Genomic DNA, 27,888 nt, shown 5'->3' on the forward strand with positions numbered 1-27,888 from the left:
AACTGTTAATGACAGTCTAATTAGTCTATTTACACTAAAACATGTTACTGCAGATCAGGTTTATCAAGAGCAGCAAAGTTACAATAATTGTATGAATTGCAGTGTTTGAGATGATGCGTAAGAGTCCTCTATATTGGTTGATATGGAACTAAAACAACAAAACCCATGAATATATAAGAGAACAGCTGGAGAAAAACTGTCCACTGTAGTGACCATTATGCATGAAAGGGTTAAAATAGACTAAATCGCAGGTGTCAAACATGCGGCCCGTGGGCCAAAGCCGGCCCAACGAAGGGTCCAATCTGGTCCCTGGCATGAATTTGTGAAATGCAAAAATTACACTGAAGATATTAACAATCTAGGATGTTAAAATGATTTTAGGTCAATTCAATCTAAAGTGGGTCAGACCAGTAAAATACTATCATAATAACCTATAAATAATGAAAACTTCAAATTTTTCTCTTTGTTTTACACTCTCAAAAATAGAGGTACGAGATCAGAACATTTATGTACCTATAAGTATATTTTTAAAAAATGTTCTGTCAAAGTACAATATTGGTCTTTAGGAGGCCAGGATTGCACCTTTAGACTATGAAAAAGGGTCCAAAGTTCTGTAAAGTACAAATTTGTACTATAAGGTACCCTGCAGCATTAAAAAATGTGTGTAGACCATGAGAATAGGCTATAGGCTAGGAGAACTGAACAGTAGGCGTAATTATAGTTAAAACATTAGGCTTAGCACATTATTTATTATATATCATACTGTAATTACTCTATATTATATTTAATAATAATTTGTGTTTTAATTTAATAGCCCAGTTAGCTCAATGACAATAGCCTAATAATTTATTTAGCTTATTAGAACCTCTGATTATTGCCATAATCTCTGTTTTATCAAGTTTTCATTCACACCTCCATGTCTTGATGTCGTAGCTTGCCTATGCCGTTTTTTTTTTTTTTTTTTTTTTTCTCAATTAGGCCACTGGTTCAAACTTTAAACATCATAGCATTATCAACTATACGAGAGTTTTCTTTCTATGTAAAGTACTTAAGGTACAAAAATGGACCATTTTGAAAGGGTACAGAAATGTCATTCAAAAAAGTACACCTCCAGCGACAAGCATTTGTACCATTTTAAGTACAAGCTGGTACCTCTATTTTTGAGAGTGTGGGATGAATTTGTGAAATGCAAAAATTACACTGAAGATATTAACAATCAAGAACAGGAGTGTCAAACTCATTTTAGTTCAGGGGCCATATTCAGCTAAATTTGATCTGAAGTGGGCCAAACCAGTAAAATAATAACATAATAATATATAAATAATGTCAACTCTAAACTTTTCTCTATGTTTTAGAGCGAAAAAAAAAAAAAATTACAATATGAAAAGGTTTACATCTACAAACTATCCTTTCAAAAGATGTGAATAACATGAACAAACTGAAAAAATAAGTGTAATTTTTACAATATTCAGCCTCAGTTTATCATTTACACATGTACATTAGAACTTACAGATCACAGTGGATCTACAAATACACAAAACATTTAGTAACATGCAGAATCTTGTTAGTATTGTACTTAACTTCTCTTAAAACATTTCAGGTTGTTCATAATTGTTCAGGTTATTCACATTTTTTGCGAAATTATATTTTGTTTTAATGTAAATACATGAAAATATTTACATTTCCAAAGAGACAAATTTGGAGTTGTCATTGTTTATAGGTTATTATGATAGTATTTTACTGGTCTGACCCACTTGAGATTGAATTGGTCTGAATGTGGAACCTGAACTAAAACGATTGTTCATATCTTAGTGTAATTTTGCATTTCACAACTTCCTCCCAAGGGCCGGACTGGAACCCTTTGGCGGGCTGGATTTGGCCCCTGGGCCGCATGTTTGACACCTGTGGATTAGATAGATGGTTTCAATTGACATCCCCTAGAAATAAAAGTTGTGCTATAATAATAATAATAATAATAATAATAATAATAATAATAATAATAATAATAATAATAATAATAATCTAAGGATGAGACATATACCATTAGACAGGGTTGTTATATACAGTTATACATAGCACAATGCACAATGAAATGTATTTTTGTACCTGAAGCCAATAGTACAAAACAAAAAAAGACAAGGAGCACACAAGAAAAAAAAAAGTATATACAGTATAATAATATCAGAATCTGAGTCATCTTTATTTGCCAAGTACGTAAATACATACAAGGAATTCTGAGTTGATAGATGTTGTCTCAGTAGTAAACTATGAATACAAGATGTAAATTTAAAAAAAATATAAGAAAAGTAAAATAAGAAGAAAACAAACTCTACATACATAAAAACACAGTCAGCTTTTACACAACATAATGCAATTATTTATTTATTTATTTAATCATATTTTTTTTGCAATTGCCTTGCACCTGACACAGAAGTCCCCATAGATATGTAAAATGATTCAAAAGATCCACAAAATACTTTTACACTATTTATTATTATATCATATCCTCTATCAAGACAAAACTCAAACATTTTTAATTCCTCCACAAATGTATTTATTTATTTATTTTCCAAGCATGTCTGTGCATGCAATACATATGAGGTAAATGAGCAACAAACCATTTACATGGTGCAACAATGGCTGTGAGTGTAAATAAGTTAAGACTTTAATTATTTCTTACTTGAACTAATCTGTCTCTTGTAGTGGATTAAATCAGGGTGGTTTCATGGGTTAAGGATTATCGCAATTCATACTGGGTAAAGAGAATTAAAGTCCAACTGGTGTCATAATATAAGACATTAAAGCCTTACAGTTGATTAGAGCTGTGGCTAAATAAAAAAACAAAACAAAAAACAACTAGATGATTGTGGACATTCTAAATGCACAACAGGATGAAGACCACTGTTCAAAATACAATCCACTGCAAATAAATCTTTTGATACATTAAAAAAAATGTGGTGATTTAGATGCAGTGGAGTAGAAGAATGAAGCCCTTTTCAAATCACTTTTGGTCAATGTCTTTGTGTCAATGCTCTCTGAAGCTTACAGATATAGAAGTGGTTTGTTTTTAGATCCACCCCTGCTTTTCCTCCATTACATTACAGAGTTAGTGCAGAACTTTTTACTCCACTGCATTGCATGACAGATGGTTATGCCATTCTTTCCAAAAATATATATAGTAATGCCTTACTATACTTAACTCTTTAAAACCTGAGGTGTCATTGCTGACACACCCTATGCATATGCAGTTTGGATGGCTGTAACTCTTTCACTGTTTGTGCAATTGGAAAAATTCCAATGGTTTCTGAAACCAGATATATTGCACTTTAAAGACTTTATTGGGTCATGACAGTAATTTCACTCATACTTGTACTAGAATCTGGAGAAGAAGCTGTTTTTGCAGTATTATAACATGCAGTAAAGTGTAAGTGACTGCTAGATTTTGAAAGTTCTAAGTGCTCTGGGAAAATGGGCAAAAGGACTCACTCACAGTACATTTTCTAACCTTTTTATTGTACTATATAGGTGTAGGGCAGTGTTTTTCAACCTTGGGGTCGGGACCCAACATGGGGTTACCTGGAATTCAAATGGGGTTGCCTGAAATTTCTAGTAATTGTTAAAAATACAAAAAAAAATCCTTACTAATACAAAGTATATGCTGAGTTGACAGAGACAATCCCAATACATAAAAGACATGATAAACTGTGAAGCTGAAACTGAAGCACTGTGGTTCTGTTTATCTTTCAAATGTTCATTGTGGTCGGTTTCAGATGCTGCAGCTCTTTCATTATTCACAGTTTGAGTTATTGTTTGTTCAGTATTAATTGTCAGCCTTGTAAATCCAAGCTGGACTGACTGTACATATCCTGACCAAGGAAAATGAAATTCTCACTTTGTGCAGTAATCTACACCTGGCTTTTCTGCCTCTGTCCATAATAATGTACATTATATAGACTAAATGTGTCTAAAATTAACTTTTATTTGCAACATAGTAGAGTAAAATAATACATGATCAAAAACAAATTAATTTCAGCAAAAAAAAAAAGTCTCCGTTTTGAATGCCTGGGGTCACCAGAAATTTGTGATGTTAAAATGGGGTCACAAGCCAAAAAAGGTTGGGAACCACTGGTGTAGGGTCTTGACAGCAGCTATCTTAATAATCCATAATCAATCCATATTTCTACTCAAGTAATACTTTGATTCAGGACTAAACTTTTACGTGATTATGATTTGAGTACTAGAAGTAAGAAGTGATAATAGTTTTACCGCAGCTATGAGAGTCTTGGAAAACTTGAGATCATTTGGTTTCACCAGATCTGTTAAATGGCCAAATAAAGTCATTAACACAAAATTGACATCCACTAAAATGTCAAATATAAGTTCAATAAACCCCATAATAACTGGTTTATATGGCCTGTTTCATTTGGTGGACTATTTGTAGGCCCTGTGCCCTGTTTTGGTTGAGTGACGTCACACATTCCTGACCATGAAAAACACACGCAGGACGTGCACGCTGTGACCCTCTCCACATTGTGTTCCGACCTTGGGTGGAATATGTGAGACAGAGACGGGGGGACAATGGGACAAAATCATGCCGTGAATGGAAAACACCCCTCCTCACCTTTTGTTGATGTCCTGATTGAGACTAAATATTCAACCATGAAGCCAGTGGTTGTAAAAGGAACGGCCATCTGTATGTTTACCACAACCTCTAGTAACCACACTGAATGACTTCCCTCTCACACATACGCCTTAGAATATCTGAGGGTGGCTCTAACTGTAAGACAACTCCTTAGAGCGTGGCTTTACACAGTACAAGCAAACCGCCTCATCTTAAATTAGAACTTAAACAGGAAGTCATCATTTGCGTAAGTCATCAAAGTGAAGTTTCTGTTACAGTGAAGCAACGGTAGGCCGATTCTGATGTCATACTGAAAAAAGAGTGCCTGATACAGAATCAGTCATGCAATATCTGAAATATTTTGTAGTCAGACTCATTCACTATCAGTAGTAGAAGTAGTTTTGAGTGTGTGCTTATGAACAAATTTAACCCATAAAGACCCAGTGTGACTTTAGTGGCAGTTCCCAAGTGAATTTTTCTTCTATATTTGATCTTTCTTAAGTAATTTATCAACATTTATTGTAATATTATCCTCTGTATTTTGTGTTTTTTCAGTGAAAATCATGTATTTGCCTATATTTAATGTACTTATCATGTAGATGTTCCAAAAAAAAGCTCAGAGTAAATTCAACAGTCTTTATATCAGAAACAGACAAAACTGAAAAAAGCTGACTTTTTCAGCAAAATGTATCATTAACTGAACATAAACCAAGTATCTCCATCTACTGTCATAGATCCATCTCCATGGGTTTTACAGGTGAATTGATGTTTATAGAGGATGACGGTGTTTCCATGGTGACTACAGCGCCTATGAACAACCAAATGGGTCATATTCGATGACCATGAAAAGATGATGAACTGTATTTTGCTCCAATTATTTACATGCATTAATAGGATTAGTGGATCGACAGGTATTAAACATGTCAGATGAGTAGATGCTTTTGGTCGACGGTGGATATTTGGGTCTTTATGGGTGAAAGTACCTTTTCCATTTTATGCTTTTCATTCTTTTACTGATTGGCAGATCTAGAGAATTTTATTTGGAGTAGCAAAGGAATGGCAAGAGGTCTTTAGACGACGGCACATTATGTGGCACCCCCCACAGATATGTAAATTGCCTCAACAAAAGATCCATAAAACACTATTATACTATTCATTGTTATATCATGCCTTGTATAAACGCAAGTGTTCTTAACCCTTTCGTGCACAGTGGTCACTATAGTGGACAGATATTTTACAGCTGTTCTATTCATGGATTTTGTTATTTTAGTTCCATATCTTCCAACACAGTGGACACTCATGCATCATCCTAAACATTGCAGTTCATATAATTTCTGTAACTTCGCCGTTCTTCATAAACTTGATCTGCACTAACATGTCTGAGTATAAATCAATTGCTTGTTGTTGTTATTAGACTGTAATTAACAGTTTTTTTAAACAAAATGATGACAAAAGTAGCACTGGGTTTTTATGGCTTAAACAAAAAGTTTTCTTTTTTTTTGTATATTATCTCCATGGAGTGAGTAATGATCAGTATTAGAGCATATTAAAATGTGAGAAAACATCAGATTAGCAGCATTAAAAATGTTTTTATTTCATAGTTTTCACACAGTATATCAGTAAAGACGTTTCTTCGCTTCAAAAATTAAATGCATGGTGTACAGCTAAATGGACATTTTTGCATCTCTGTAAAAAATAGGTTTTAAAAAAATGTCAGTCGCATTGTTATTTTAATGCCTAGAGGAATAAAAACACTCAGGGAAAAAAAAAAAACTTTATTAAGGCTATCATAATTCATGCACGAAAGGGTTAATCCACAACAGGAATAAGACCAGTGATCAAAATATATTCTACTACAAATAACAGTTGTGTTCTTTGGGTCAATTTTATTGTTTGTGTCAATGCTTTGAGAAGCTTGTGGACATAGTTTTGTCATAGTTTTACAAGTTTTTTGCCCTCCTGTAGATCCACCTATGCTTTAGCTCTATCACATTACAGAGTTAATATTGAACCATTTACTCCATTTCATCGTATGACAAATAGTTAAAAGCCACTTTTAATAATGCCTTTCTACATTATGAATTTATCCAATGGAGAACAAATGTGTCCACAAGTTGACAATGTTTTATTGGATAGGCAGGACAGGATTAATGCATATGTGTTGGTATAGTCAGCAGGCCTTTACAACAGTTATCTTTATAATGCATTCATATTTTTACTCAAGTTACACTTTGATTTAGGATTACACTTTTAATCCTTTATAGGGCACTCATTGAAATACTCTGAAATTTAAAATTTCAACCTTAGTGCATTATTATACATTGTTATCTACCACCTTTTGCCTTAAAACATCTGAGCAGCACTTGCTAAAAAGTAAACACATGCAATAAAACAATTGTTGTAAGGTCATAAATGGACAAAAAATTACTCATATTCACTATTTACAGCTTCAAAATGTCCATAGAATCTCTCTGAATCACTGTACAATGTTATAAAAACCAACATGCTTCTGGACTTCACTGAGGCATGGGATAGGCCCCATTTTTAATGTTTAAGGAAATAACCAAAAATAGTCTCTGGCCCGATAAAGGGTTAAGTGATTACAATCTGACTTTTTCTTCCACGTCTGAATTTAAAGATGTGGTAACAGTTTTACAAGCAAAGAGGACTGATTTTCTAGCAAAAGTTTTTATCTTGCAAGCAAAGAGGACTGATTTATAAGCAAAATTCTCTTTTTTTTTTATTGCCAATCGTTGTCTTTTGCTCTCAAATCTCTTTTTTGGTTGCAAATCTATTCTATTTGATTGATTAATAAAAAAACACATGTCTTTCCACACTATTGGAGTTTTGGAAAACCTGAGATCATTTGGTTTCACCAGATCTGTTAATGACCTAATGAAGTCATTAACACCCAGTAAATGGAGAGAAAAATTCTGTTTGGTGGCAAAAAGAAAATAAAACATCAGCAATGTTTTCCGAGACGTTGTTTTTGTCAGTAACTGATAATGCTGCGACAGCCACAGAGTGTTTGGAAAGATAGATTTAATGTTTGTTTGTTTTTATGCAATAGAGTGCAGCAAGGTTTTACAAAGAAGAATGGATTAGAAAATAATAATCCACATATTTATATGACACAGAACACATCATACAGTGAGGACTATGTAACAGAAACAGACCCCTTGCAAAAAATATGCAACATCTGTGTGAGTATCAGTTACTATGGTGATGTAAATAAATAATTGAGTTGCATGTACACGTCAGTTTTAACCTTATCCTCAGAACAATTAAAGGACAAGTGAAAATCTGTGTATATTCTGAGCTCAGATGAAAAATATCCTCAGACGACCAAATTACCGGTCCTGAGGTCAGCCTGAGATAATGAGCTGTGGCATTACCGAGTCCCCCTGTGAGGATACACAGCCCAGTCCAGGGACTAAACCAGTGCAATGGAGGGTGACTGAGTCCGCTCTCTGCACCCCACCCATTTTTTTTTCCCACCGGCAGAGTTTGTCTAAAAGGAAGGGGAGTGATTTTTTTTTTTTTAAACTCATTAAATACATCTTGTGCTGTACATTTCATGTGTAAGGGAGAAATATGGCTGTGCTGTAAAGAGAAAGTGAGTCACAGAGGAATACTGTTGCCTATTCAATAATTCTAGTCGTCATGGAAACTGTAGAGCTGAGGAAAAAGTGTTAAATTACTCCAGGGGATGTCGGTGACAAAATTAATTATTAGAAGAAATTCATCAGTGCAGTTCAGACTTCATTTTGTCAACAACTGTGTTCAGAAATAATACACTTATCTATTTATTCTAACTTTAGCCTGGGAGGACTTCGACTGACATATCTGACCCACCTAAAAATGGATGTGCTTTTCAGTGACATAGTGGCTCATTGTTCAGATTGGGTCAAGTTCAGATGTGTGGATTAGGCGGCGGTGGTGGTGATGATGAGGAAAGGGAAAAGGAAGGTGTTGAAAGAATTGTGGCAATATCATTAAAAAAAGGAAAAGCCATCACAAGTATTAGGTCATCAGTCTGAACGTATGAGAGAAAACATGGTGCATGCAAACATCAGCTGATAGAAGATAAATAGCATATGCTTATTAATTTCTTACAATTCTTTATGCTCTCTGCTTTTTGCTGTGACAGCATCTGGTTGAGATTTGCACAGTCTGACACAATACATTTGTGATTTCTCTTCCTGTTATTCTGTCTTTCCTGTGAGTCTTTTCCTGTCACCTGATGGTCAGAGATAGAGAACAGAAATATTGAAAAGAGGTTATGGGGATCAGAAAGGAATGCTCTGTTTTGTTTCTGTCTAGAAATAAAACCCACAGTTACTCACAGTATAAGCTCTAGTCAGGTTTAATAGGTCATAAGCTGGCTTTTTTATGCTAAAAATATAAACAGACTTCCTTGTAGTGACACTGACTGTGCAAAACTCACACATTATACCGTTCCCTTCACATTTTCCTCCTTTTTCTCACACTGATACCAGCCGAGACAACACGACTTTACTTATCTGGCTATCAAAAATCTTAGATTATGTTGCCGCTGAAAGTCATAGGTACAACTGTGTGTTCATATCAAATAAACGCTGACTCACACAGGCTTTAAAGAGGCCAGTGAGCAGTCCAACAGATCCATTTCAGTGTCCTCTGCCAGGACAGTTCTAATGCCTGAGTCACATTGGACCAATGTTGAGGCCGAGTTGATAAATAGGGATGGGTAGCTGTGAAAGAGACGACAACAATGAACACAGTGATGTGGTGGTGAGCTGAGAACTCTCGACCACATTAGTCAGCTGAAGGACTTCCAACAGTCTTTCTGAAGTTCCTACACTTGAAATAGTCCTCTCTTTGAACACCTTTAAAGCAGGAATCATAATTTACATCATCACGGACCTGAGGGGGTATTGTTTATGGGTATGACTGCCATGGCCCATGTGTTTTTTTACATTCTTTTAACATCTGTGCTTTTAATTGTTATATGTGTTTTATATTAGAAATAGCTTTTTATGTCTACACTGCCATTTTGACCAGGACCCTCTAGAACAGGGGTGTCAAGCGTACAGTCTGTGGCCCAAAAGCAGTCCGCCAAAGGGTCAAATCCAGCAAAAATTATACTGAAGATATTAACAGCCAAAGGTGTCAAAATCATTTCAACCCAGGCCACATACAGCCCAATTCAATCTCAAGTGGATGGGACTGGTAAATAAATATGACTGTGATTAATAATTAATAAATAATAACAATTTGATTTAAAAAAAAAAAAAAATTGTGTAAAAAAAAAAAAAAGTACAATTCTATGAAAATGTTTGCATTTACAAACTATTCTCACAAAAAATTTGAATAACTCAAACAAATATGAACATGAAATGTCTTAAGATATATAAGTGCAATATTATTATGCCTGTAACTGCATTCGTACATTCTGTCATCTGTAAGTTGTAATGCACATGTGTAAACAATGAGCTGAGACATTAACATTGTTAAAATTGCACTTTCTTTTTTTTTTTAGATATTATGATAGTTAGGATAGTTTGTACATGCAAACAGTTTCATAATGTAATTTCACTGTTATTATTTTACTGGTCCAGCCCACTTGAGATCATATTAGGCTGTGTGGCCCCTGAAATGAAATGGGCTTGACACCCCTGCTCTAGAACAGATTTTGTATCCTAAACAAGACCTTCCTGGCTACATAAAGGTTAAAAACAATTTCTTAGAAGTTGCTATGATTCACAGAGCATGGTTGCAGATCCAGTAGCCAAACAGCAGTGGTGTGAGGGGCTGTGCAGCTAAAAGTGGCAAACACAGTCAGTGAAAAACACTGATAAGGATGGATCTAGAGGGTGTGACTCAGACAAGACACTGAGCAGACAGGCACATGGTAGACAGTGGTGTGGGGTTGTGTTCAAGGGTGTGATGCTCAAAATGGTGTTACCAGAGAAATGTGGGATCTTAAGTGGTATCTGGGCTGATGTGTGATTGACAAAAGGGTTTGATTAAATGAAAGGATGATGTCACAGTGTGAAGAGCTACATCTCCCAAACAAAAAAGAAAGACAGAGAAGAAAGGAAAAACCACAGGAACTTGAATCTTTTATTAAAAACTGGAAAATATAAATAAAATGTCTTTAAACATATTTACATTTCATTTATGACAGTAAAACATCCTTTATCATCTACCCCAGTTATGACTCATGACATAAAAAGACTCACTGACTGACACATTCACAAAAACAAGTCCCAACATCATTCATCTACGAGGAAATTGATAAGTGCAGTTCTGGGAGAGAGGATGGCTCTCTTGATGCTCCGCTCCCTGAGAAGTTTCTGTCCAAGCGGGCTCTCCAGGACCAGCTTCTGCACCAGATCTAATTCTTTGGACTCCTGCACAGACACCGTCACTGTCCCACAGGCCTTGTTGTTTATCTGAGGGCAAAACAATGACACAAATGAATAGTATTGCCCGTTTCTCCTCACTGCTGCCCATTCCTCCTCTGTAGATGACACAAGTGCTGCCCATTCCAGCTGCACTTATATTCTTGTACTGGCATTAAAGTCCCATAATAGAAGCCTCTGCCTCCACATGTTACAGTAAAACCTTAAAACACAAGTTTGTGGTACGTATGGGAAGGGCACTAGAGCTTGTATGTTTAGGAGTTATGTGAGCGCATAGTGAATGTGTAGAGTTCCAGTGAGCGATCATGTCTCTGGAAGTGGCTGAAAATTAATGGTCTGTGCGTGTGTTTATGTACATGTATGCTTGTGTGTGTATGTGTGTCAGGGTCTGAGGCCTCTCAGCCTTGGCCTCCCTGGGACAAATCCAAGTACGTGATTAGAGGCCAGAGGTAGTGAGGTTATATTCCACAGGGCCGAGGAAGACCACAACACAACGCTCAGTCTGAAGTAAAACCAACACCGTCATCACTGAGCGCTGGGAGATCAAATATATGTACTGTATGCACTGGTGTGTTTGTATCTGTTTGTGTGTTAGATGAGAATGGGTGTGTAGGACTAATGACATATATATATATATGTATATATATATATATATATATATATATATATATATATATATATATATATATATATATATATATATATACATATATATATATATATATATACATATATATATATATATATATATATATATATATATATATATATACATATATATATATATATATATATATATACATATATACATATATATATATATATATATATATATATATATATATATATACACACACACACACATATATATATATATATATATAAGAGTAGAAATACGGAAAACATGAAGAAACAAAAAGGTGTTAAATAGCAGACAAGGCAAATGTACGTCGAAAAGGAAATGAATATAATAAATACACAGTACATGTGGTTTATTCAATTTCTTCCTTATCATCATCTTCCTCATCATCCAGTTTCATTGTTTGCTTTTTGCACAATGACAATAAAGGCTATTCTATTCTATTCTATCATATAAAGTATAAATGCAGGACCCAATTAGTGAAAGATGGGTGCTGTTAGTCAGCTGATGGTGTTTGTGGTCTTCACAGATCATGTGTGTAAGTGGATTAGAGGGGGTTTCTCTGGAGATACAACCTGCTAGAAAAAAAAAACCTGTCAGATCAAAGTAGTTCAGCTTTTATCTGTGAACTGATTCAGGTGGTTGTGTGTGTGTGTTCATGTGTGCATTTGTTTACATCACTGCCAGCATTAGCATGTGCGATGCCTACGTCTAAACCACCCTATCACAGCTTGATATTCTGTTTGTATGTCTATAAAACTGCACACAGAGACAAACACACACATTCATTCTTGATGATGACGTGCAGAGCCAAGCTCAGAGCTTTCACTATTTCTGTGATTGAACTCATGGGCAAAAAAAAGACACAAGAAATGAGAGTGAGGGAGTAACAGTGAGCAGTAGCGTTGTTCCTGGCTTTTAATTATTGACCCACTTGTCTGTTTGGCTTAAAGCACACCACTTGACATCAAGACACATACACACACGTGCAGACATGCACATACACAGCCTAATCATAGGCTCTCCTGAAAATTACAGACTATGAATGTAATCATGGATCTAAGACTTTGGGTTTAAGAGTGGCAAGTTTGAGTGAATATGCTACAAGACGCAAAGGGGAAATGTGTGGGCATATACTTATTTAATAAAGTTATGAATAAATAATTAACTACATTATGTGCTGCTGTTGCTGTCAAGTGAAAACCTTTCATCTTCAAAACCAAAAATTCAAAGAAATCCGATGAAACAATTCCCTTTCCTTTACCACCGTTCTCTTTTGTTCATGTTCAGAGTTCCATAAACAGGAGTGTAGCAGAATTTTGGCCACTAGGCAAAACGAAAAAAGGCCAAAAGACCGAAGAGTAAAGTACATCTTTGTGCACGAAGAGGAGAGGCAGAGTTTGTGATCATGTGAATGTTAGCCTACCAGCACAGATAGCTCCACAAAGTCAGGAGCCTCCAGGTACTCAGGGTCCACAGTGGGCCAGGGCTGCTGGAGGACATCTCCTCCCCGTAGGAGTGGGCTGACAGGGTTTTTCACTTGGCAAAGACCTGGAAGACAAAGAGCAAGACTGACATTATCTGCTACTGCATCAACAAAACACTCTCTAGTGTTACGGTTAAAATGAATGAAACTCTTGTGCTGTCTTCTATTTATTTATTTATTTTACTATTACTCAGAATAAACTATCTTGATCAAGGGTGAAACAACAGCATGGCTGCCCCTTCAACCCCTGCACTGGTTCTGGTGCACATCCCACTGGGGGCACAAAGGAAGGATGTGAACTTCCTCTATCCTGCACTGTGTGTACGTTACAAACAACAAGCGAGAGTGAAAAGTGCAACGTGACGGAGTGTAGCAAAGGCCACATGCACTTGAATTCTATGTCCTGTTTATGTTGCTTTAAAAACTACAGACAGCGTGTGAGCGCAAACAAAATTTATTACAATTAATGAAAACTAAGACTAAATTACTGTTAAAGTCATGACAGTAAAAAATATTTGATATGACTGTTTCTGCCATCCCCCATTTACAGATCATCATAGTAATGAAAAGCTAAACTGAAATCAAAACCAAAATTTATTGACAACGTGAAAATAAAAACTAATGAACATTTCCAAACTATAAAATATCTGAGAGGCTCCTCTTAAAACTAAAGTACACCTCTTCCTGTTCAGAGTTCATCTGTCAAGTCCCGTGACTGAGGCTATCAGCTGGACAATATGCTTCTCTGGGACCTCTCAGCTGGGCAAGATGTTTGTGTATATGTCGTCAACAATTAGGGGATGTCCTACAAGTCAGCATGAGGGTAAGCTCCTACATGAGGAAAAGTGACGCTAGATCCCATCTATTGTTTGTTTTCTTCCACGGGTCAAGACCTCTTTGTATTGCTTTCAGTTTTGTTTTACTCTGAATGCACCTCAGGTAAACTATAAACTCTACTCCAGATTTGTTCATGACATTTAACAGGAATTCTGATGAAAAAAAAACACTGTGTTGCATTTTATTTACTCACTTCCTGTGGATTATGCATCATCAGAAACAGATAACCAGCAGTGTCAAAATTATGCTTATCTGAAGCAACTTCCTCTTAAAGATCTTACAAATGCTCTCTTACCACACACTTTTGTCACAAATGTTTTGTATAGTGACACTATAATATATATATTTTGCATTGTATCGTGTTTTTAAGTACCATTGTCAGTATGAAATTGTATTCACATTGACTTGATTCCATTAATATACTGAGACTGAACTTAAGACATTAAAACTTTAATAATATACACTATTACACTATGTACAAGCTGTGTTGCCTCCAGGTTTGTCACATTCTCAGGAAAAATTAACTTTTCCTCCAGGCAAATAGTTTATAATCAGTGCAAGTACGCATGAACATGAGTCCTTGAACAAGTTGGACCAAAGTAAATGCAACATTTTAAGTTCTGTGACCATGTGTAGAATTAGCCTGTAGGTAAAATGGATTTACTCCCGATCATCTTAGTCAATAATTAAGACATTACTTAAGCCTGATGTGGCAAATGTTAAGGTCCATTCTGTAAAACATGTAAAACTTCACCACTTTTAAGAGAACTGCTAAATCCTTTATAATTGAACAAAAAACCCGTGCTCGTGTATGATTTTTATGCGTAATGTCTAAAAATGTGCACCTTTTCTGTATCTTGCTGCATTCAGTTTTATTTATTTTAATAGTATTTACTGTTGTCTGTTTGTTTTCTTCTTACCTCACATTTTTAGCCTGATAAAAACCCTTCTAGAGACAGGTGTTGAAAATGACCGTTTGTTCTAAACACTGTGGTACTTGCATCAGATTGCTGTTTCCTGTTTATCTACTGTATGTAAACTCTATCTGACCCTGTTAAATAAACCATAAATAAATAGTTGTCATGTCACCAACCTGCCCAAAGTTCAGAAGCCAGATGAGGAGCCATGGGTGCTGTCATCATAATTAGAGCAGCCAGAGCTTCCTCAAACTCCAAACTGTGCTGCACCACTCGGACTGTTGCACTCTGGACACACAAACACAATGAGGATAAGTATTTGGGCTGTGCAGTGAGGAAAAAGGAGCATTTATACAGTAGTGGCAAAAACCTTTCGGACACGATCTCATGAAATATTACTGGAAATTTTTTTTTTTGTATTTCTGCATTAAACAGACACAAAACAAATGCAAATGATATTTTTTTTTGTAAGGATAAGTACACTGAATGTGTTTCAAGGGCCATTCTCCGGCTGAAACATCCAGTTTTGACCTCGATGTAACAGTTCACGTGTAGAAGGAAACACGTGGGTTTAGTGAATGGAACACTACTTAGCAGAGATGAATGACTTAAGAGTGTTTCACCATGTAATATATTACAAATGCATGGTGTCCAAAAACTTTTCTCCACCACCGCATTATTAGTTGTCAGTGAAGACTCTTACACTCAGTGTATTGGTGAGGCCCATCAGACGAGACATGGCAGCGTTGAAAAGGAAATCCTCGGTGAAGTGAGTAGTTACCTGCAAATATCACCAACAGAACACAACAGGTGAGAGTTAAAACCCATAAATCTGTGGCTTTACATTCAAGTTCATCTTATAACATGTGCTTTTGTCACTGGATGAACAGACATTTCCAGGCAGGCCGACAGTGTCATGGAATATTTTCTGCCTCTGCGGAATTATTACAAAACAATGACAAGCCCGGCAGAGGAGGTTCATGTGTACCCGCTGAAAGCACACAGCATGTCAGCATTCCCCTGTTTAGCCTTCTGGAAAGCAGAACCCATTTGGGAAAGGCCTTGGGGAGGAGGAGGTCGATCACTGAGGCTTTTCTGAGGGATAGATCAAAGACCAGCCTTGGCTTCAGGGGGCTTAGGGCAAACAGCCTGAGGTCCTTTAAAGGGCCGGTCCTGAGGGCTGGAGGGACAGAATCAAACCTGGCAGCCAATGGAGGCTATTTATAAAGTGTGAAAGGAGACCGAGAGTGGATTTAAAATCAATTTCCATCCCCTTCTTCTCTTACTCTTTACTCTGGGGGTTTCAGGTTTCGGAAGGATGTTCAACACTGGATTGAAAGGCTGTAGGTGACAACTATGTTCGACTGGATTGTGGAATCACGTTGGACCAAATTAAAAATCACAATTTAATATAATATAAACACATTAATGTTGCACTTGAAAAACCACAAATGACTGAACATGTAAAGAAGTTAAATCAAAAAAGGCAGTGGTGAGAGATTTAATGGGGTAAATCATTTCCCCTAAAGTAGAACTTCTTACACTGAAAATTTTTAATTTAGAAGTGGGTTTATTACTGACCCCTACTGGTAAGAACTGTTGCATATATCCCACCAGCTTTTTATTTCAGATTACAGATAGTATTTCATTTTTCTACCTCTTTAATAGCATAGTTCTTGTTCTGCCAGATCCTCTTGGTCTCTGTCAGCTCCTTCTTCTTCAGCAGGGAGGGGTTGGGAAAGTCACCAAGTTGCCGAGCTCCCCTCAGCTTCGTCACAAGCTGCCAGAGTCGAGACTGCCACCGTAGAACGCCAGGGAGGGCGTCCGCTGAGGTGGTTCACAAAAACAAATAAAACAAGACTATAATAAGCATATTGTAAGGCATTCATTATGACAGTCTGGGCTGTGACCCACAGACGGTCCACAGGAGAGTCACTAAAAATATTTGCATAATTTCATTCATAGTCGTTAATTTAAGATTTGTATCAGTTCACCTTTGTCTTTTTCCTAGAGTACTTAAGGTGTAGATGTTATTTTACTGATGAGAGGTAATAAAATCAACAGCCTGTGAGTTTCACCTAAGTGCTTTTATTTGGTCTCACTATTAATTCTGTATGGGTACACTTCTGTATAATGTACACTAAGCAAAACTGTGATTTTAACAGAACTTACAGTATATCTCATTGATCGTTGGTTTACATATTCAAGATAATCTTATAACGGGATTCAGAAACGAGGGTAAAAATGCTCAGGTTATTTATTCATGCATAAATTGGGTTTGTCATTTTTACAGAGTGGTGTCCTAGAAAACACAAGTTTCAGAAAACACACAATAAAAAAAGTAATTTCATGAAAGAAAAACAGTCTTGTTCTTTGAAATTAGTCTCATTTTTTTCTTAAAAGAAAAATAATCATGTCAGTCATGTTCTGCATTGGAAAAGTACTCTCATTTTACCATTTTTTTAGCACAACCTGCTTTTTAGTCCTCTAGATCCTTTCTGGTCTTCCAGTGTCTAGACTTTTATTCTAGTTTGAAGAAGCCAAAAGTTGCTTACCCCACTGGCAGACTCTTTTAGTTAATACAAGATAATTTAGATATGTTTTGGTATATGTTATAGTATATATATATTTTTTAAACATATTTTATATTAGGGATGTTTCTTACAGAGTTCTTTTGGAGAACTACTTCATAACTGTAATGATTATTGGAATAATAACGAAAAAATCAAGGTACAATACAGACAACACTAACCAACTTTATAGGGTCTGATAATAACTTGTACATCATAAATGGTGTTGACTCACTCTTGACGTTCCAGAGGATATCCTGTTCAGGCGGCGCAGCGTAAAGGATATAAAGTCGTACTGTGTCCACACCGTACTGCTGCACCACCTCTTGGGGATCCAGCCCGTTATGCTTGGATTTGCTCATTTTCTCAAACGTCACCTCAAGACGACCACCGTTCAGTGCCACTGGCTCATTACCTGCAAGAGACGGGATGGAAACAGGTCTTTAAACAGGTCTTTATCGTCCACTGGAATGGACATTTGTCTTCAGCTCACCAAGCACAGACAACAACTAAGACAAAAGCAGCAATCACCTAATTAATGTTACTTTACTGATTATAGGCATTTCAAGCCATTGACTTTATTTACACACACACTATTATGTATATGACAATTTTCTGAATTTGTTGTGTAATGTAAACAGCACACTCTGTTTAGATATTCTCAATTTGGCTGTTTGTTTTTTCCAAAAGGAGAATTTTGCGATAAAAACACGTTGGATATGCTGTTATTATTGTAACATTTAATTTGAATATTATTTTATTTCCAAATTATTAATTTTTGTTTATTATTTTGACATTTGTTTATGTTGTAATTTACATATTATTTTATTAATTATTTAGTCACTTTATATTATATATGCTTTTATAATGTTTCTTCTTGCCTTTCTTAATATTTTGGTTCCTGCCTATTGTTTGTGGTATGACTTGTTTTGGCGTGACACGAGAGTTATGTCCATAGTGAAGTGTGAGCAGTGTCGTTGTCCTGAGCTGCTGGCAATAAAGCTTGCTAAAACTGTCCTGCCGTTTGGTGATTATTAGCATGGAAGATAGCAAAATATATCAACACCAAGAATACCATTGTAACCCGCCTTACCAACAGCCCTGGTGAGGCAAGCAATATTTCAGGGTTACGTTATTTTTGTTTTGTGAGGATTCTCTAGACATCTATACTGCATCTAATTTGCATGTTGTATTGCAGATCGAAACCCAAAGCCCCTGTATATGGTCAACTGAAGTAGAGACAAACATCTCTGATTGGAAGAAGAAACAAATATACTGTTACACATTATGAGTAGATGAGGATGAAAAGATACCAACAGTGACCTTTTCAATATGTAGCACAAGAGCGGCCGAGTTCACACATTGGAACATCTGCCACCAGTGGAGCATTTTTTTTAATCAAAGGATACATGTCTACAAAGAAGAATAGTGTGTAGAATATTAATTTTTGTTAGCCATGGAAACAACTTGCAAACACAGTCAGCGTCTGAGGCATAATGTGTCCTCAGTCAGAATGCTAAATTGAGGATATTTAAAACACTTGAGATGAAGGACTTCTCATTTCACATTTTTGGCTGCCAGAGGGCTTCTGTGGCATCTCCCTAAGTTCAAAGGCTCAAACTGGCCAAAAGGTCATAGAGGCTTAGTAGCTAGCTGATAGGATACACCTCACCTTCTTCTTTGCAAAGAAGAACCAAAGATGGTTCAGGGGAAAATGTATTCTTAGATCTGCAGGTCAGAAGGTCATACCAGGTTGGAAGGTGAAAGGTTAAATTTCCAATCTCAAGCTAAATCTCAATTTCAAAGTCTGGTTGTATCTGAAGAATGCATTTGTATTAATATCTTTTTTTTATTTAGAATCAGTTATCAACAGATTTCAACACATTGACAAGCTGTTCTCAGTTGATTTTACTTGGTAAAATAAAGCACTAATAATAAAACCTTTAAACATAAGCACCATCCCTGACTGTCTCAGTTTCTTGCATCGATAACAATAGTCTGTAGATTGATTTCTATGTAGAAGACTCAAGCTGAATTTTCTGCAAAAATCATTATGCTCCCTGCCGAGTGCCTCTGTGCCTGTCCACAGCAGCAACAGTGTGCATAATACTGTTATCTTAGAAATGGAGTTCATGGGTAGCAACAAATGACCAGTGAACGTTACTAATTGCACACTATAATACCTGCTATTTTTACATTTCAGTGGCAGCTGTCTAAGCTTTTCAGTAAAAACGGGAGAAATTCTAACTGAAACGCATTATCTTGAAAGACAGTCTGGAAGGTCATTGCAGTGTGTATGATTAGCTACACTCCAGAAAAATATGTAGGAGCCAGTTAATCCGACTCCACAGCAAAAGGATCAACTGGCTTCTTTGTATCTGTCAGCCACCAGTATCTCCAGTTCATCTTGTTACCAAGCAATAGAAAGAAGCTACGAAAATCCCCAGGCATGAAGCTAATTGAAAGAGACTTCTTAGGCCAAAGGATTTCTTGTGATGTGGCTTCTATTAAGAATTGCTGGTTAACTTTGTCATTCACTTGGGAAAAGCAATAAAGCACAAAACAAAAAAGGATTACTTTGAGCGCAAAAGGGATGAGGTGCCATGTCAGTGTCACAACATGCTACTGTCAAAAGGAGACATGTGGTAAGAACTTCTTATGACTTTTTGAGCCATTTTCTCTTGCACACCTTCATGTAGAGAGACTGTCAAAGCCATGACATATACAAATACACTGCAGATCTAGGAAGTGAGTACCTGTGAAGTCTATTTCTTCTTTCTTCAGGTACTGTCCACTGTCTGCCAATTTGAAAGTCTGGCCCTTGATCAGACCCTGGACCAGCAGCTTTCGAAAAGGTTCCCTGAAAGTGACGGTGGTGATTAATAAACATGCGCATATGAATGCACATTAATAGCAAGAACAGATACAGCACTGTGTTCCACCTGTGATCCACAAGACCCTGATCTCTGCAGAAGTGGCAGAGGAAGCGAGCGTAGTACAAGTGCATGACCGCATGCTCCTTCCCTCCGATGTAGACGTCCACAGGCAGCCAGTGATCCGCTAGGTGGCGCTCAAAAGGCCTGGACAAGAAATAAGTTAAGTTTTTAAAGTAGGGCTATGTACAACTCTTGATTTATATGTTTCTTATGGATTTCTGTGCATTACTGAATGTTAACTGTAGTTTGACTGTGCATGCATATGTGGAGATTGTGTGTGCTGCAGTGTTGCCCATGTTCTCTTTTACCCAAGACAAATTCTCCTAAGGGAGACAATAAAGGCTAATCCTAATCCTAATTAACTGTCAAGCTTCATTATTCCATCAAGTGATGCTTTAGACGACAAGATTTTAATAGATCTTCTTGCAGCACTACTGATTTTTTTGCCCAGCATTTTTCCGACATGACTAATGAAACACCATGTGGACTGCTGTGACATCTTTTTTCCTTCCTTGGACTAATCTGGAAATCATCTCTCATCTTTGTTAAAGCGCAGGATTTTTGCTGTTAATGCTACCTTTTCTAACGTCTTTGATTCATTTCAAGATACCGTCTGCTACTGCTTCCATTAACAGAAAATGTGGAGTGATATTTTTCACAATGCTTACACCTACAAGAGTATTTTTTAAACACTTCAACAGCTTATATTCAACATTTTGTGATGACAATGAAATAGAATTTTGCATTTAATAATGGAATATATTTGACTCCTTGATTTCACTTAACTTCCTACTTGTTTGAACCACTAAAAGATTGAAAATTTTAACAAAATTCGGAACGTATGTAGTATATGAACTTCCTTTTGTACATATGACACATTCAGAATGATGCATGGGTCTATAAAAATAGCATTTCCTCCTTCCTAGGCTGTCCACTGTAGTTGGTGTAACTCTTCTCATTCATAAAGAAAAGGTTAAAAAAGTCAGTGATGTTCAGCAAATTAACTATAAAGTTTATATGATAATTAACCTACAGACAAAGTGAAACAGCTGAATTGTGTTAAAAATACTCTCTAATCTCTGGAGGTGAACTTTCTAAATGAGGTGCAACCAATTTTTCCTCCAACCAGATGTTTAAACACCAAATATAATCGCCCTGATCACTTTGACCGGCTAAGTCACAAAGGAGGTTTGCAGAAAGTGCCATCAGCAAAGCCGACTACCTGCACTTTCATTACAATGTCTTTGCTCGGAGCAGGTTTTCATCTTAAATGTGTGTTGTTAGATATGAACACACACATCCTCTAGGGGGCAGGCTCAATCTGATACACAAAGATTGAGGGATGAAGCAAACAGTAGCATCCTGAAACCTCTCTCTCTGACATGATGTTCACAGCAGAAGCAGGTATTTCGCCTAATGATGTTTTTTAGGCCAGACTGCTATCTCTGTGTGTCACCTTTCACACCAAGCCATTACTCTCATCCACAGCTCTTCGCCTCGAACCCTCCCTCTTTGGCTGATGGTGTCCGGGGATAATTGAACCAGGAGGAAAAGTTATGAACTCAGAGGGCTGAAAATAATTTAGCCTGTTTGTTGGCATCAGGCCAACTCAGCAGGGCAACTGAAATGCACAAATAGTGTAATTGCTTTTTCTGTTGTGCCATAATCTGTCCAGCTAAGAAAAGTGATGGGGAGAGCATCCCCCCTCGCTTTTAAAGCAGCTTTACAGCTAGGTCAGGGCAGTGGGAAATTAATCTCTTTTGTTAAGCTCAGGGTATCACCAGCACCCCAGCAGGTGACAGCCAGGCCTCCGTAATCTTCGTTGACAGGAAACGCAACTTTCAGGCAAATTTGTGAGCATGACAGTGTGAATGTGTGACAGGAGAGCAGAGTGAAGTGTACACCAGCAAATATGCATGTTTGATATGGGTAAGTGGGAGAGAGGGGGTGATCTTACAGGCTGCATCGTTCTGTGTATAACTGAGCACATTGTTTGGGATGTGTACAACACATGAGAGAGCAAATGAAAGCTGTTTTTTCTATATACAGGGTTCCTACAGGATTCTACAAGTTAAATTTCAAACTTTTTAAGACCTTTTTAAGACCTCTTAGAACAAAATTTAATGCCTATTTCATGGCCATACTGGCAAAAATTTGTGACTCCTAGAATTTAGGAAAATGTTTTGATTTATGCCTTGATTCTCACCGTTCTCACATGGGGCTAGAAAGTTAGTGATAATTGGTTCCTAATTTAAATATATTGTTTGAAAAGGTGGAATTGAGTCGACTAACGTTCTTTGCAGCTTGGACATTTCCCAGACACATTTAAAAACAAAATACAGTCAACAAGTTTATGGCAACATAACTTAAGACTCACCATATCACATTTCAGACTTTTTAAGACCTCGTGGGAACCCTGTATATAGCTGAGTTTATAAAAGGTAAAACAGTATTTTCCTTTTCCTGTAAAGCTACAAAATATAACATTTCCACAAAAATGACTTATGTAGTGCTGATGTAGTGCTGGGTGGTATGACCAAAAATTCTACAATGGTGTCATATCCCCTTTACTTCACTTTGCTCCTTTACATCTCTGAATGGAATGTGAATAAACCTTTAATACATTACCTTGATTGTAAATATGATTTCCACAAAACATTCAAACATTACCTACTACGACCCACGATCATTATCATCTACTATTGTGTCTTCCTTACCATTTTGTTTGTTTGTTTTTTAAATTTATTTATTTCGAATATTCCAATAAAATCAAACAGCAAAATAATTATATAAAAAGAGAGTAAACCATTCGAAGAGAAGCAGGATGAAGTTTAATTTATAATCTCCCACCCCCTTACTCCATCCTTCACCTACCCTAAATTCCTTTGTCAGATTCTTTAAGTAACTCAAAAATCCTCACATATCAGACTAAATTCTGACTATGCATAAAACACAAAATTGCTGTACATATCAAGGATAGACTATCCATTTTGTTTCTTCAGAATTACTTTTTAAGTAATACAGGGTTCACTTAGCCCCACAGTGTGAACTAAAATGTGAGGTCCTCAGTATGCATGAAATGGTTCTAACAACGTAAACATTTCTCTGTACAAACAACAGATAAAATAAACATGCAGACATTTTCTTTAGAAAACAAAATCCTATTCTTGTACAGGTCTGTGTTGTTACTGTGTTGTGGGTAATTAATCGTTATGTTATAAAGTTAGAATTGTGGTAAGAAGGGTGTACATAGTTAACAGGGGTCTCTCACAAAACAAGAATAATGCCTCAGGTATGTCAGGAAATCACATACAGCAGTTCATACAGTATTTATCGTCCAGCACTTCATATATGTTATAAATTTTGATTGACTTGTGTGTCTACATCATATTAAATATTTTCCACAATGTTCATATTCAGAGAATTTAACTCACCAATTTCACTTTACAGTTACTTTACATTTGTAAGCTGAAGACTGCTTCTGGGGTGTCCTATTACAAAATGTATCTTGTAAATGAATTGTCGATTTTGACTGTTTGTAATAATTTTGTAATAAATTGATTGATTGTTTGATTGACAGACATTATTGTCAAAGTTACTTACGGCTATTTCCTGAAATGAAACACAGACTGTAGAGAAGTAGTGGATACAGAAACTGCTGATACCATTGGTCTGTTGGTCTCTGAACTGCCATTATGAAGCTGGTAGTTTATGTTTTGGCCATTTCCATGTTGGATTTGTGGAGGCACAAGTGGCCATACTTGGACAAATAGAGCAAAGCACAGGGGCACAATGGGTCAGAGTGATTTACAAGGGGTCAGAGGTCATAGGTCAGCTAAATATAAACAGTAACTAACAGACGCGGTAAAACTGTAAACTTCATCTAGTACTGCCTAATAAAGTCATTTTACAGTCTTGGTAGTGGAACCTATGATCCACAACTACAGCCAAAGTGTCTGTCAGGAAAAATGTATGAAATAAATAGAAACTTTGAAAGTCAGACTCAGCAGACTGACCTGTCAATCAAAGCCCAACACAGCAAACAAGCTTCTATCTGACCTGGTATCTGATTAAGTGAGGAAAATCTTGGAAAAACTTTAAAGGTTCCAAATGAAACAAATGAGATCAGCATGACTCCTGGAAAAGGAATACTGACTTGGTATTTTTAGAGACAAGTTCAAAGTTTATGGGAGCCAGGCTTTTTGGAGCCAAACCCAGCTGCCATCAGTGGAATTATAAGTTAAAGATACGATATTAGCTTCATGTTGGAGCTCAGACTGTTGCTCCTTGGAAATAAAATAATATAATTCCAATATACTAGATGACTAAATGTAATTCAAATAAAACTAATCATGTGTTGTCTTATTTGCACACAATTTCTGCAAAAATTTAAGTGTTGATAATATATAAACATCAACTCCTGTGGCAAACATGTGCATTTACTATCTAAAAACAAATATTATTTATTTATTTATTTTTATTTGCTGGAGGATTTTTATAAAAAGCTTTAAAAAGAATTAAGGAAAAAGATGCGAAAGGAAGCATATTTGGACATTTTACAGAGTTACAAATGGATGGAAATAGCAATGTCAAATCTCCTGAGGGGGGAAGTTCATACCTTTGTGGGTTATGAGGGTCTGTGTATCTAAAGTAATACCAGGCTGAGTCCACAAATGTGTCCATGGTATCAGTCTCCCTCCTGGCTGGACCCTTACATCTGACACACAAAGACACAGACAGAGTCGGAGAGAGTCGACAGAAACAGAAAATCAATATTAGGCTGACAAATCAGAAAACCAACAAATGAAAGATCCCAGTTTGTGTAGTTAGAAAAATGGCACATTAGGTAATTTGTGTGTGTGTGTGCGTGCGTGCGTGCGTGCGTGTGTGTGTGTGTGTGTGTGTGCGTGCGTGTGTGTAAAGCTCCATCTGGCCGTGAGGGTCATGTCCCTGTAGAGAAGCACAGCTGAAGCCAGACTGGCACCAGAGCTCAGTTTCTGTGCCCTGACTAACAGGCTGTGCTAACAGGGAATGAACTGGCAGGCCTAACACATGATCATGTGTTTGTGTTGGAAATACCACCTTGCGCCCCTTTCCATCCAAGCCAAACAATACTTAGGACGTGATGTGACTTTGAAAGGGAGGACATACACAAATAAACAGGAAATGAGAGCTATCAGGAGGTGCTTTTGTTCACATTTAAAGCACTTAATGGAACAGTGAGAGTGTCTGCCTTTCAGTTCATAATGAGTCTCAAAAGAGTTAAAAATCAGCATTCCAGAAACAAAAACTAACACACAGTGTTCATCTTTGGTATGTGCAATAGAGCAGGTATCATTTATTGGACCTTATGGGACGTCTCATCCTGTTTTTGTGTGTCTGCCTACCTGTCGAACATTTCTACTTACAAAAACAGTCATCTTAAAGTCAGAATTTTTGATCTCGCACTCACTAAAAGATTCAAACATGGAAAGGCAAAAACCTCTCGACCACCCATCATACCAGTCTATAATAAGGCTGTGGTGATGAGGTAAGAGATGGAGGTTGCCTAGCAACAAGGATAAGGTGTAGCAAGGTTAATATTTGGAAGCCAGGTGTTATTTCGTTTGATGAAAATCCAGCAGTGTAAGGAAGCCCCTTCCATCACAAAAGAATCCAAAAATAGAAACTTCACAAGATGGAGAAAGTCATTAGTATAAAACATTCAGCTCGAGGAAGTGGGATTTTTTTCACGTCCACTCTCCCACCAGACTAACCAATCCCAGGCCAGATTGTGGTCATTTGACAGACAGCTGGTACTAGATTACAGACAAGGTGACACACAGACGACTGTCTCTGGAGATGCTCCCTCTACGTAATAAGACAAGTTGAACAGTAAAACTAGGATCCCAAATCTGAAGCAACCTGTGTGCATAATGTGTGTGTTTCAGGACGAGCCACAAAGAGCCAAAAGGCTCTCAAACAGATGAGGAAAAAGAGGCAGCTGCCCACTCTATAAAGGCTCTCATGGAAAATAACTCTCCATCTGTTGTGTATCTGTGTGACTGCTTGGGAGTGTGTGTTGTGCTAACGATGTGGACTCAGTCTTTACCGGCGAATCCCTGGAAAAACACACACTTGCATCATGCACACCTTTGCAGTCAGTCTAAGCTGAAGCAGGGTTCAGTTGGCAGGCCAATTTACAGTGCTGCAGTGGGTCAGAGACTAGATGAGCGCACAGGAAATGACTTCCTCAAGGACAGATAAAACTCTGCGTCTGCTGCCCATCTCTCATCACGCTGCTCGTCTGTGTTCAGTCAAACTTTAATTGGACATGGTCGACCAGTGAAGAGAACAAATTTCCACAGACACTTAACAACGGAGGGGAGACAGAAGAGAGGAGATAACGGCGTCTTTGCGATTATGGCCATCAATCACTACTGATGGGACGAATTATAGTAGCGTTGTGGAAGTGAGTGAACACAATCTGATGACTTGTGCCATCTGCGACTGAGTGGGCCATTGTTTTAATCAACACGGTGCCATGACGGTGATTAGTCTTATTCAGAGAGGAATTCCCATTTCAGCAAAGGATTCTGGAGACAGCGGCTACATAAGCATTCTATATTCTCAAACCTTCTCAGACATGTTCACTGTGTGTAGAGTGTGTACTTGTGCAATTAGGCCTCATCTAAGGTGTGCATTTAAAGTATTAGTGCCTCAGGGCACAGCTGGCTTATGTAACCTCTATCATCATCTCATGCTGCTGCTGTCACAGCTGCCACTCATTGCATAACCCCATCAGAACAAAGGCATTAATCACACAATTCACAGGCCCGCTCTCAATGCTCTGTTCTTGTAATGGTGTCACTTCACTCAGGCTGCTTGACTCGATTTGTTGGTGCTGGTCTGCTGGAAAAAATACAGTACAAGTACCAGGAACGGGCACTGGAGTGAGTTTACACATAATTCAATTCTCGCTGAACAAACGCCAAAATGGAACACATCATTTCCCAAATCGCTTAACCAGAAAGAAATAACACATCCTCCACCCTTCTGCATCATTTGCCCATCACACAGCTGATTTGCTAAAGCCACGTAACTCATTGTGTTGCACAAATGCGGTTAAGGTCTACATTAGAAACAATGATTGAATAGTTATCAGAAAATGTCATTATTGAGGTTTTCCAACGCCTTTATATATACAGTGGGTACGGAAAGTATTCAGACCCCCTTAAATTTTTCACTCTGTTATATTGCAGCCATTTGCTAAAATCATTGAAGTTAATTTTTTCCTCATTAATGTACACACAGCACCCCATTTTGACAGAAAAAACAGAATTGTAGACATTTTGGCAGATTTATTAAAAAAGAAAAACTGAAATTTCACATGGCCATAAGTATTCAGACCCTTTGCTGTGACACTCATATATTTAACTCAGGTGCTGTCCATTTCTTTTGATCATCCTTGAGATGGTTCTACACCTTCATTGGA

The 27,888-nt window shown here is 37.1% G+C and overlaps 1 protein-coding gene across 1 annotated transcript in view; it reads right to left on the bottom strand.

Moving 5' to 3' along the window:
• Positions 1-10,716: 10,716 nt before the first annotated feature.
• lars2 (leucyl-tRNA synthetase 2, mitochondrial) overlaps positions 10,717-27,888 on the bottom strand; it is a 47,553-nt gene continuing 30,381 nt past the window's right edge. Inside the window, exons 13-21 of the mRNA XM_030158787.1 lie at positions 25,033-25,131; positions 20,421-20,558; positions 20,235-20,338; positions 17,714-17,893; positions 16,566-16,735; positions 15,612-15,689; positions 15,085-15,196; positions 13,095-13,219; positions 10,717-11,058 (exon numbers count right to left, since the gene is read on the bottom strand). Of these exons, the coding sequence (XP_030014647.1) occupies positions 10,879-11,058; positions 13,095-13,219; positions 15,085-15,196; positions 15,612-15,689; positions 16,566-16,735; positions 17,714-17,893; positions 20,235-20,338; positions 20,421-20,558; positions 25,033-25,131 (1,186 nt within the window). The 3' untranslated portion in view covers positions 10,717-10,878. The remainder of the gene's footprint in view (positions 11,059-13,094; positions 13,220-15,084; positions 15,197-15,611; positions 15,690-16,565; positions 16,736-17,713; positions 17,894-20,234; positions 20,339-20,420; positions 20,559-25,032; positions 25,132-27,888) is intronic.

The sequence above is a fragment of the Sphaeramia orbicularis genome, chromosome 16 (genome assembly GCF_902148855.1).
Source record: "Sphaeramia orbicularis chromosome 16, fSphaOr1.1, whole genome shotgun sequence".
Classification (NCBI taxonomy): Eukaryota; Metazoa; Chordata; class Actinopteri; order Kurtiformes; family Apogonidae; genus Sphaeramia; species Sphaeramia orbicularis.